The sequence below is a fragment of the Protopterus annectens genome, chromosome 3.part1 (genome assembly GCF_019279795.1).
Source record: "Protopterus annectens isolate FY-2018-M chromosome 3.part1, PAN1.0, whole genome shotgun sequence".
Classification (NCBI taxonomy): Eukaryota; Metazoa; Chordata; order Ceratodontiformes; family Protopteridae; genus Protopterus; species Protopterus annectens.
Window position 1 is genome coordinate 1565417201 of NC_056732.1, and position 13058 is coordinate 1565430258.

The 13058-nt window shown below is 40.8% G+C and overlaps 1 protein-coding gene across 1 annotated transcript in view; it reads left to right on the top strand.

Moving 5' to 3' along the window:
* Positions 1–13058, top strand: part of LOC122797805 (protein HEG-like) — a 1359008-nt gene that overhangs the window by 210727 nt on the left and 1135223 nt on the right. The window contains exon 2 of the mRNA XM_044066326.1: positions 190–831. Coding sequence (XP_043922261.1) covers positions 190–831 — 642 coding nt within the window. The remainder of the gene's footprint in view (positions 1–189; positions 832–13058) is intronic.

The window sequence follows — 13058 nt, forward strand, 5'->3', positions numbered from 1 at the left end:
TTGCTACCTTTATATAGACCAGTTTAAAATACAGAAATGTAAGCATAAAGAATATCACCATTTAAGTAAATTTGATACTCTTGAGTCTAAGTGATATAATATGGTTATAGTTGCTCCACATTTGTAAAAATAATAGTTTTTGTTGTGGCACTTTCAAACTAATGAACTGTTTATGTTTTTTTTTCAAAGAACTGAATACCACTTACCATGCTCAGGATCTGAAGGTTAATAACAGTCATGGGATAGATGTGGCTACAGCCGGTAAAGCTACCAGTACATTAAACAGTCATAGTATTGCCCCCTCCACATCAACAATCAACTATGAAGCCTCTACATCATCTGCAAGTGGTGACAAACAGAATACAGACAACACATTTAGAAACCAATCAAATTATTTTGTAACATTGTATACCTCAGTTCTTCCTGGAACAATGAACACAGAGGTACCTCAAAGCAATCCTGCAGGCAAACAGTATATCTCCTCAACCACAATGTCTGCTGATGCAGGTGGTTTCAACAAGTCTCAATTTCTGAATAACTCTGAACTTTCAGGAAATGCAAATTATACAATGAAGGGGCTGACATTTGCTTTCAGTGTAAAAGTAACAGGCACTACAGAAACTACTAATGGAAATTACTCTACAGTAACAACCCCTTCAAACAGCAAAATAGACATTAGTAGAATTCTCCCAACAGAAAAAATAATTTTAACTACTAATGGAAATACTTCACCACAACCAAAATATACAGAAAATTATGGAACTTTACAGAATTCTACAAATTCATTAGGAACTGAAAAATCTACACCAACGTTAGTGACAACAGAAACAGGTAAGCCATTTAGTATTATTAGATTATACCACCTTTTCTAAAGTTAACAAATATAATTGAGGATGATGATTTGTTTACCACTAATAATCTGTTTGCCATCTGAGAAATGGATTTCTTCACTTTCATCTGGAGGTGAATTTCTTGAAATCAGTGTTGAGGATGCATAACAGACTTTTGCTATGGGCAATAACCTGATCATGGTAGTTTACTATGACAAACAGAATACAGACAACACATTTAGAAACCAATCAAATTATTTTGTAACATTGTATACCTCAGTTCTTCCTGGGAGATACTCTCTGGCAAAGCAGGGTATCACAAGTTTGCTTCTTGATGCTGGCATGCTTCCTTTCATTATATTTGCAACATTGGCTGTGTTCAGGAAAGGTGACTCTCTTTCTGTTGACACTGTCATTTAGATAACTTTTTTTCAATTGATGACCAAGACTTATAAGTACAAAACAATTATTATTTAGTAGCTTTACAAGTGTGTAAATAACTTTTGTCCATAACTTAATTTTATATTTAGGTTGATTTTAATGTGTTTATCGTCATAGCCAGTCTAGAGACTCCACAAACCAGCAGCATTACATTTTAAAGCAGTAGTTTCCATTTGTCCCATTGAACCTGCTGTATATTGTAGCAATAACCGATGACGTGACTGTGGTATATTGAAGATTTACCCACAGTTGGTGTGGTTTAACCACAAAGATGAAGTCCAAGTGATTAAACAAAGACAGCCGTGGGTAAATCTTCAATATATCACACCACGGAGTTGGTTATTTCTTAAATAAAGTCATTTTATGATGGCTCCTTGGTGTTCTTCTGCTTTCTGAGGATATCCCTCTGCTTTTTTTGATGTACTGTACACATGTATTGTTCATTTGTATACACATTTATGCATTACATCAGTGCTGTGTGACAGGTGCTGTATATAGGAAGCAACGGAGAAAGGAAGATCTCCGTTGCTTTTTTTTTTAAGGTTACCGGGACAGTTTGAAGGTACAGGAGAGATGAGACATAGACAGTAAAAGGATAATCAGGTACGTTGCTCTATTTTTTCATAACATACCTGATTATGCTTTTATTTTTGTCTATTCCATCTCTGTCGTTCGTTTCAAGTGTTCAGTTTTGCAAGTTTTTTTTTTTGTTTAAGGGAAAGAAAGTGAAATTCTTATGGTATATATTAATGGGAAAAAGTCTGGGCCACCGGATCTTTTTCCATTGGTGTATGCTTGGATTTAGAACTGGCACGCTGGTTGCACTGACCAATCTGGGTGCTACTTTTTGAATATTAGTGGCCAGTCAACGTATAAGAAAAGTTATCTCTTGATTTTACTGACATTTAAATATGTTATCAACATGCATTAAACTCTTTTGCCTCTTCTTAAAAGTACTCAATTGAATTTATTCTGCTGCCTTTATTACTGCTTGTTAGTAACCTGATTAAATTGTAACTGTTATTCTAAGGCCCTTGGTTTAAGCACTTAGGCTTCAAACCAGTTGTTTTACATTAAGAAGGTTTGTGGTCTGTACTGTTGTGGCAGGACAGGTAGCGTGCATCCTTCTGAGTTGGGAACTGCTGATTGAAGGCTCAGGGTCTGTTATTCTAAAAGTGTATTAGTTCTGGGTTAAGCACTTGGGCTTCAGGCCAGTTATTTTACGTTAAGAAGGTTTGTGGTCTGCAATCTTGTGGGAAGAGAGGCTAGATTCTGCCCTTTTGAGCTGGGAATTTCTGGTTAAAGCCTTATTGTGCATGCTTACTTGAACTGTTTCTTTCTGAAATCGGTATGCCTTGTTTGCTGTAGCATAGACTAGATTCAGGCCGGCTGGATCTAGCTTTGTTTGTATAACTTGTGCACTGATCCAGGCCATCTTTTTTGGAGAAGGTTTCTCTGTACCCTAGTGGCAGGACTGTGCAGTTAGAACTTGTCTGATTGAAGACTGTTGGAACAGGGCTCAGTTTTGAGCTTTTTAACTGGTTAATTGAGTAAAGTGTTGATTTGATTGTATCTGCTCTATTTTCTGAAAAAAAAAATATATACTTGTTTCCCGCCTTTCTGAACTAGTATAGTCCAGTTTTCAGGTTATTGCTGAATCCAGGGCTGGGTTACAAGTTTCTGTGTTGCCTATACCTTACTTGGATAGAAGGAAGTTTCTCTGTTCACCTGTGAGAGAGGGGAGCTTTGAGCAGCCTATCTGTCCCTGGAGGAGTGGTTTGAGGCCAGAAGTTAGTAGTTTATTGGCCATTTTGGGCTAATTTCTATCTCTTTCACTTCCCTGCTATAAAAACCGCATTTGCGCAGTTTTTGCACTTGTATTCCGCTCAGCAAGTGCCTTCCAGATGTTCTGCAGAGTCTACAGCAGCAGAGAGACAAAAGAGAGACTTTGGAGTGATTGATTATCATTTTTCTGCTTTTCTTGCTGTCTTAACTAATTCTGCCTAAAACACCAGTTATTTTAGCGAATCTGTAATTTAAAAAGTTTGTTATTGCTACATATTGTATTTATTTGCTGCCTGCACTTGAATTAAGTCATTTTTGTGTTTAAATAATCTATTTAACTGTTGTAGGCTACACACTAAAGTGTGATAGCCTTTTCTGTGCATTTAAAGTGTTGTTTTGATTGTATCTACTCTATTTTCTGAAAAAAAAATATATATATCCTTCAAGGCCCCAGGACCAGTGGAAACTACGGCCCAAACTGCAGAATCCTATATAAATGCATTCTACGGACATCTCCAGGAAATCATGGATCATGCTATCCCAAACAAAACCAAGACCCAATCATCCAAAGGCAGGTGTCCGGTCTGGTGGACCCCTGCCATAAATAAACTGTACAACAGAAGGAGGAAGCTACTACATGACAGAGCAAAATCCCTAATAGGGAAGGCATCTCTGATCAGTACTAGCAAAAAATTACGATCCCTCATAAAATCCTCCAAGGCCAGCTTCGAGAGAAAAATTGCACAGGACACCAAAGACAATCATAAGGCTTTTTTCAGTTATGTTAGAAACCTGGGATGCAACTCCCAGACTTGTTCTGAGTTGATTCTAAATGACAAAAAATACACTGAACCCACAGACATCGCCAATATCCTGGCAGACAGGTTCAGTGCAAACTTTTCCAACCTCTCCCCCCCAAAAGAGCAAGTATCTATCCCAGCAGAGGGCTGCCTCCCAAACATCTGAGATGCTCAGGTGAAGGCCGCCCTCTCCAAAGCAAAAAACACTGCTTCCATGGGACCAGATGGCGTCCCAGGTTGCGTCCTACATGAACTCCAATAGGAACTAATCCCTCAAATAAAACAGCTATACAATCTCAGCCTCACTACAGGATATGTGCCCACAGAATGGCGTACAACAACAGTGGTCCCACTCCACAAAGGTGGAGCCTCTACGGACCCTGGAAACTGTCACCCCATAAGCCTGACTAGCTTAGTCTGCAAGGCTATGGAGAGGATCATCATGGAGCTCATAAACAAAGACATTGGGGACCTACAGACACTAGATCCTACCCAATTCGGCTTTGTCAAGGGCAGATCCTGCCTTTTGAACCTGGTTGACTTCTTTGAAACAGTCACCAAAGCCATAGATGAAGGGAAGGTAGTCACCACAGCCTATCTGGACCTTGCAAAGGCATTTGACACAATACCCCACTCGGGCATCATAGATAAGCTATCCAGCTTAAATATAAACCCCTATGTCACAAGATGGGTCGCAAACTGGCTCAAAGACAGAGCCCACAGAGTGAGAGTTGCTGGAGCCATGTCCGACTCGAAACTGGTCACAAGTGGCATCCCACAGGGTTCTGTCCTGGGACCACTCTTGTTCGGTATATACTTTTCCGAGGTACAGGCAAACGTGGGAGGACTATGGCTCACCAAGTTCGCAGACGACTGCAAACTGGGCGCCATAATCAACTCTCCAGCTGACACAAACATCCTTCAAAAAGGTCTCACAGAGACAGATAACTGGTGCCAGCGCCATGGTTTAAAGCTAAATGCCAAAAAATGTATAGTCATACCCTTTGGCAAAACAATGTGCCCACAAATTACCACATAGGCGGAAACCCATTAAGTACAGAGAAAGTTATTAGGGACCTGGGGACCCAAGTTAATAGCAATCTCTCCTTTGAAAACCACATTGCCAAAGTGGTTAGAAAGACCTTCTACATAGCCCACCTCATCACGAAGGGTTTCACATCTAGATCAAGAGAGGTAATCGTGCCTTTATTCATCCCTCATCAGGCCCATCATAGAATACAATGCCCCTTTTGGGATGTACCTTACCCGACACCTGCAGCAATTAGAAAGACCCCAAAAGTATCTCACCAAGAGGATCAAGGGTCTCAAACAGATGCCATATGCTGCTCGGTTAAAAAAACCTCCAGCTCTACTCAGTTGCATACCGCCTACTTGAGGCGATCTATGCCTGACATACAAAGCTATGTCAAATCCAGAATTAATGGACATGCTCCACCTCAGTAAATCTAAATCCCTTAGAGCCACACGCTCGAGGGACTTGAACCTCAGCACAGAAATAAATAGAACTTGCTGGAGGGACAGGTTCATAACCCAGAGGCTCCCTTCGCTCTGGAATAGAATTCCAGTTCATGTGAGGCAGAGCACCTCACTGAATCTCTTCAAGAGGAATCTCGATAAGTGGATGGGGGATCGTAGGTTTGTCCCAGGGATTACTCCTGTGTCACTATTAGACAGAGGCACAGTAAACTAAACCTTAAAAAGGGCACAGTATACTCAAATCAAGGGGTGGCGTAAGCCATTCAGAATCGGGCTAGGCTTACAAATGCCCCAGGGCAGATAGCCTAGTATGAACGTATGAACCGTATATATATATATATATATATATATATATATATATAGATATATATATATATATATAGATATATATAGATATATATATATATATATATATATATATATATATATATATATATATATATATATATATATATATATATATATATACTTGTTACCTGCCTTTCTGAACTAGTATAGTCCAGTTTTCAGGTTATTGCAGAATCCAGGGCTGAGTTACAAGTTTTGTGTTGCCCATACCTTACTTGGATAGAAGGAAGTTTCTCTGTTCACCTGTGAGAGAGGGGAGCTTTGAGCAGCCTATCTGTCCCTGGAGGAGTGTTTTGAGCCCAGAAGTTAGTAGTTTATTGGCCATTTTTGGCTAATTTCTATCTCTTTCACTTCCCTGCTATAAAAAAACGCATTTGTGCGGTTTTGTGCACCGGGCAGCGCCATTTAGCTAGAGTTAAACTATTCTCGGCTCCACAAAGTCTACTGTTCAATTTTTCCCTTGGAACTAGACAAACCTTCAACTTTAGCACTCAAACCATTCATTTCACAGCCAAGCACTTGCTTAAAACTCATAGCACACACTAATTAACCCTAGCACAAGACCCCCCCTATACTGTCCAGAAGGACAAGGCTCTCTATTTGTCCCCACCAGCCAATCAGAAAAACAGCTTACTCTACCTATTCAGGCATGTCCAAAGGGCAGTTTCCAGTGTACTCTCCAGTCCAACTGGTGAATATGAGCATTTTGAGGCAATGTTACAACTGCATTATGTACACAGACAACAATCTTCTACCACCAAACACTAATATATGCGAGAGATGCAGTTATACAGCCAAACTGGAGGCAAAACTCTCCCAACCCAAGACTGGAACCGACAGTGAAGAGGAGAAGGGTAATACTTGCAAGACACCACCAGTCTAACATAGACCTAATAAACCAACACTGGCAAATAACACACATGAATACATGAAAACATACTCGGAGGCTCTAAATAAAAATCTGCAAAAGCAACAGAGACCTCCAAAGCAGAAATCCAAGCAACCTCCACACCCCATCACCAACCATGAAACACATACTTCAAATAATCAGTGTGCCACGCAATCATAGCCCTTAATGCAAAATAACATACCCAACACACTAGTAATAGGTGACTCTATAGTCAGGCACACTGATGTCCCACTAACTCGGCTGGACAAGGAGAAGGTTACAGTTAGCTGCCTGTCGGGGGCCAGGATTCGCCACATAACAGAAGCATTCAGATCACTCTGGAACAAGTACAAATACAACTCTGTCATTATCCATATTGGTGTGAATGACCTGAGACGTACCTCCCTGGACTACATGAAAAGAGACATGGAAGAGCTCTCTGATCATGTAGCCCAGGCCAGTATGACCCTGACCCTGAGTAGCATCCTGCCCTCACCAAGAATGATGCCACAGTATAAAGAAAAAAATGATCAATTTCAACAATTCGCTAAGTTTCTGGTGTCATTCAATGGGGATCCAGTATCTGTCCTCCTGGGATGACATGCTCAACAAGCCACGTTGCTTCGCAAGAGATGGCTTGCACCTGTCACCCTTAGACTTTCGAATATTGGCCAAGGCTCTTGCCGCCCCCATAGTGCCTTTTTAGGCAAGGCTCAAAAGACAAACCCACAACCATAAATAGCATAAGTAACCAAAAACTGAGGGTAATGCTACTCAACGCCAGAAGTCTAAACCTTAAAATGCATGCACTCGAAGCACTCCTCAGTATGGAGAACATCGACACCTGTGCAGTAACAGAAACCAAGTATGAGGCTCCTGAGAGCACCCCAGCACTACTAGACTATAACTCATACCATACCTTTTGGCCACAGCACCAGGACCGAAACACAAAAGGTGGGGGTGTATCCATATTCATCAAGGATACCCACACCTCCAGGTTAGTGGTGCAGCACGATGCATCAGAGATCATCCATGTGCAACTAACAATGGGCAAAACTGGAATCCAAATTGTAGCTTGCTACAGATCACCCACCATGGCCCAGGTACCCCATTCCGCATTTCTGGAGACACTGGGAAACATGAAGGTCCTACCAAACACCCTAATACTGGGTGATTTCAAGTACCCAAACATAAACTGGGAGAACTACTCAAGTACTAACTCCCTTGCCCAACGCTTCCTTGAATTTATAAACTCAAAATGCCCTGGATCAACTGGTCAACACCCCCAACAGAGGGAACAACATATTGGACCTGGTCATCACCAACATGGACGACCGTTGTTCCACACTGGAGGTCAACCCCTCGATGGTTAGATCAGACCATAGACTAATCACTCTGGATATCCACATTCCGCCCCCACCCCCAATCAAGGAAACTACCGTGAAAAACTTTTCAAAAGCAAACTTCACGTTACTTAAGACTGAGGTGGAAAGGTTCACAGCCCCCATGCTAAAGGACAATGCTGTCCAAGCTGCTGAAACCTTTACAAAGGCACACTATAAGCATCTGCAGGAATGCATGGATCATGCTATCCCAAGTAAAACCAAGACTCACTCCTCCAAGAAAAGGAAACCAGTGTGGTGGACCCCTGCCATAAACAAGCTATACAAAAGAAAGAGGAAACTAGTACAGAAAAGAGTAAAATCCCAGGAAGGGAAGACATCCCTGATCAGTATCAGCAAGAAACTATGATCCCTCATTAAATCATCCAAGGCTAGTTTTGAAAGAAAAATTGCCAATGACACCAAAGATAATCACAAAGCGTTCTTTAGCTATGTCAAGAACTAAGTGGAAACTCTCAGATCTGCTCTAAGTTAGTGCAGAATGGCACAAAATACACTGAACTGACTGATATTGCCAACATTCTGGCAGACAGGTTTAGTGCAAACTTAATCACAAAGCGTTCTTTAGCTATGTCAAGAACCTAAGTGGAAACTCTCAGATCTGCTCTGAGTTAGTGCAGAATGGCACAAAATACACTGAACTGACTGATATTGCCAACATTCTGGCAGACAGGTTTAGTGCAAACTTCACCCCCCCCCCACCCCCTAAAGGGCCCATAACCATACCAGAAGAATGCAGGGCCCTGTCAATCACCGACACACAGGTTACATCAGCCCTATCCAAAGTCAAAAACACAGCTTCAATGGGACCAAATGGTGTCCCAGGCTGTGTCTTACAAGAGCTCCAAAATGAACTAACCTGTCACCTAAACACACTGTTCAAACTCAGCCTCTCTACAGGCTACGCACCCACAGAGTGGAACACAGCAACAGTTATCCTGCTCCACAAAGGTGGAGCCACAATGGACCCCGGGAACTATCACCCTATAAGCCTGACTAGCCTGGTCTGCAAGACTATGGAATGCATCATAATGGAACTCATTAACAGAGACATTGGGAACCTCCAAACCTTGGACCCTACCCAGTTTCGCTTTGTTAAAGGCAGATCATGCCTCCTAAACCTGGTGGACTTCTTTGAGATGGTTACCAAGGCATTAGACGAGGGAATGGAGGTCCACACAGCCTACCTAGACCTCGCAAAGGCTTTCAACACCATTCCCCATTCTAGTATTATAGACAAGCTCACCAGCTTGAACATAAACCCCTATGTCATGAGATGGGTTGCCAGCTGGCTCATGGATAGAACCAAGATGGTGAGAGTTGCACGCTCTACGTCCAACTCTAAACCAGTTACAAGTGGCATCCCCCAGGGCTCAGTCCTAGGACCCCTCCTGTTCGGTATATACTTCTCAGAGGTACAGGCAAGCATAGGAGGACTATGGATGACCAAGTTCACAGATGACTGCAAACTAGGGGCCATAACTTATTCTCCGGCTGATACAGACACCCTCCACATGAGTTACACTGAGACGGATACCTGGTGTCAAAATCATGGCCTCAAGCTAAATGCCAAAAAGTGCATAGTCATCCCCTTTGGAAAAAACAAAGTACCCATGAACTACCACATAGGTGGTAGTCCCCTAAATACAGAAAATGTAATTAGGGATCTGGGGACCCAAGTAGATAGTAATCTCTTCTTTGATAATCATATTGCCAAGGTGGTTAGAAAATCTTCTATGTGTGGCCCACCAAATCACAAAAGGGTTCGCATCTAGAACAAAAGAGGTTATTGTGCCTCTCTACTCATCACTCATTAGACCCATCATAGAATGCAATGCCCCATTTGGGATGCACCTTACAAAACACCTGCAACAGCTGGAAAGACCAAAAAAGTACCTCACCAAGAGGATTACTGGCCTCAAATAGATGCCCTATGCAGCCCGACTCAAGAAACTCCAGCTGTACTCGGTTGCATACAGCTTACTCAGAGGTGATCTCTCCCTAACATACAAGGCCATGTCCAACCCAGAATTGATGGACATGCTCCACCTAAAAAAGAAAATCCTGGAGTGCTACACGCTCTAGAGATATAAACCTCACCACAATGATAAATAGGACATGCTGGAGGGATAGATTCCTATCCCAGAGACTCCCCATGCTTTGGAACAGGATTCCAATCTACTTCAGGCAGAGCCCCTCACTAACACTCTTCAAGAGAAACCTTGATGGGTGGATGGGAAACAAAAAAATTACCCCAGAGATCACTGCAGTGGCTCTGCTGGACAGTGGTGCAGGGAACTAATGGCTCTGCTGGACAGAGGCACACGGAACTAATCTAAAGGGGTGCCGAAAGCCAACACATTCTGGCTAGGCTTATAAATGCCCTTGAGCAGATAGCTTAGTACTTACCTATGAACCTATAAAACCTACTCACATATTCAAATCTTTTTTTAATGTCAGTAAACATAAACTTCCACAGTTAGCACAACTAAAACCAAAGTTATTGAATTTGTGTACTGCAACTTTTCCCATAAGTGGCATGGATGCCTCTATTTTCAGCAATGAGGTAACAGAAATTTCAAAGGGAAAGAATACTTTTACTGTCTACATGTATAATTGAAATTCCAAAGGGACTAGCATATGCCATGCATGGTGAGGAAGTTGATATACATGTTCCGATAAGACAAGAAGGTATGATAACTATTCCAAATTTGGAGCAGAGGTGCAGCAAAAGAGACTAATAAGAAAGACTGGAAATTACATCATGAGAGGCATAGAAGAAAGGTATCAGACAACTGAAACCTTGATCCAAAATTAAATGCTGAGAAAAGATCATTGAATAGCACAAGAGAAATGTTTAATTCTTTGGTAGAGAATGTCATTAAGACTAGACAATAGGGAATAGAAAAATGAGAACATTCAGAGCAAAGATGTCTAAAAGCAGAATTTAGTACTATTCTGAGAACTCAGTCTCTTGAATGCAATGAACTATGTGTCAAAGAAGCAAAATGGCAATGTAAATTAAATGAGATTAAGAATATTGGTTTAAAACATAAGTTTGCATTACAAACTGTTTCTTTGAACAAGAGGCCTTAATAAGCTAAGGAATGATTTTCCTAATGTATTTTTTCATGAGGCACTTTATTTTAACATTTTTTTTAAAATCATGCTTGCAAACTTCAGAAATAAAACAGGAGGAATGCTTCCAATTGCTTTAGGCTGGATAGTACTTGATCAAGTCTGCAATTACGTTATTAGGTCTTGATCATTTATTAGTGTTTCATACTATATAAAGCTTAATTTTTTTGAATCTGTGTTCTTCAACTTAAACCTGAAGAAGGGCATGAATGCTAGAAACATGTTTGTTTTTATTATATTAATAAAACATAGTTTCTCAGCTTGCACAGATTACTTCTTAATTTTTTTTGCATTTGAGACTAGGCATGCCCCACACTCCTATTACTTTAAATATACTAAAATACAACATTGCACAACAGTGGACAAAAAGTTTAATTTCATTATCCCACTGTTTGCAGCCTTGCATGGCCCATATACAAAGCGGGTTCCTATTAAGTCAGCGAACGCTGCTTAATCAAATTTGTTTCAGCGAAATGGCAAAATTCCGAAAGCATGGAACAGCGATTTTTTTTTCCTAGGGAAAAAAAATCACTGGGCCGTTTTCAGGACTCAGCCATTTCCTCTACTGTGGTGCGATCTCGGAGTTGGTATATTTAAGTAAGGGGGGTGTGCCCACATTGGGGGTGTGGGGGTAAAGCTACCCACTTTATTTTGTGCTTTTTTTTTTTTTAATGGATCAGCAATTTTTTTCCCTGGGAAAAAAAATCACTGATCTGTTTGTTCAGTATTTTGTCTTTTTGTGGAATTTGGGTTGATTATATAGCGTTTGCAATGTTGAGCGTTTGCTTATATAATATAGACCCTACAAAGCCATAAATTGCAAGCAGTATAAGTGAAGCAAACATATTCATAAGCACTGTTAAAAGTTAGCAGGATACAGATGGTCATTAGTCCACACACATTAATGTAATATATTTCAGTGCAATACAGGTTAAAAAGGATTTGATTATCTGCATCTTGATCAAACACATTACATCATTCTGCAGTGTACTTACATGAGAGAAGATAATATAACATTTTAGAATTCCAGACAAATGTAACTGAAAGTGGTAAATGGAGAAAACCAGGTGCCAGAGAAGATGTGAGTTTGGAGAGGGCAACAAAGGTTCTTATTTTTTGAACATGTCCAGCAACATGTCAGGTATGTGAATATTCCAACAGATGAAATGACTGAAGTAGATATACTTTGATTAGCATTCTCCACTTTCTTACAACTAGGGGATGATTCCTGCCCCTTTTCAATATTTCAGGCTACTCTATTTAAATTGCCAATAATGGTGGTGCTGAATATGATAAAAGTGCAGAAAGAAGAAACTTTATTGAAGGAACACTCCATCTATCCATCGATCCAACCATCCAGCTATCAATCCATATTCCCCTTTTTCCTATTTTCTGCACAGTGGGTAGGGGTGTTACATCAACAGTGGTCATCATCTTGAGCCAATGTTTACATTGCTGAGTGGCTAGCCCCCCCCCCCCACACACACACACGCACACACACAAACACACACACACACACACACACACACACACACACACACACACACACACACACGCACGCACACACACACACACACACACACACACACACACACACGCATGCACGCACGCACACACACGCACACACACACACACACACACACACACACACACACACACACACACACACACACACACACACACACTACATGATGGACATAATGATAATGATAATGAATAATAACAGAAATTACAGGAAATGGTACTGTTGTAGCTACTATGAATTGAGAATATGCTTTATTATTTTAATGTATATTTATAGTTTTTTTTTATAATTTTGTTAACTAGGGAGATGGGATGAGTTATGATCCATTTTCAGACATAACCTAAACAACACGCAAAAAAAATGATATGGTATGTGAGAGGCGTATTTACACAATGTCACTAG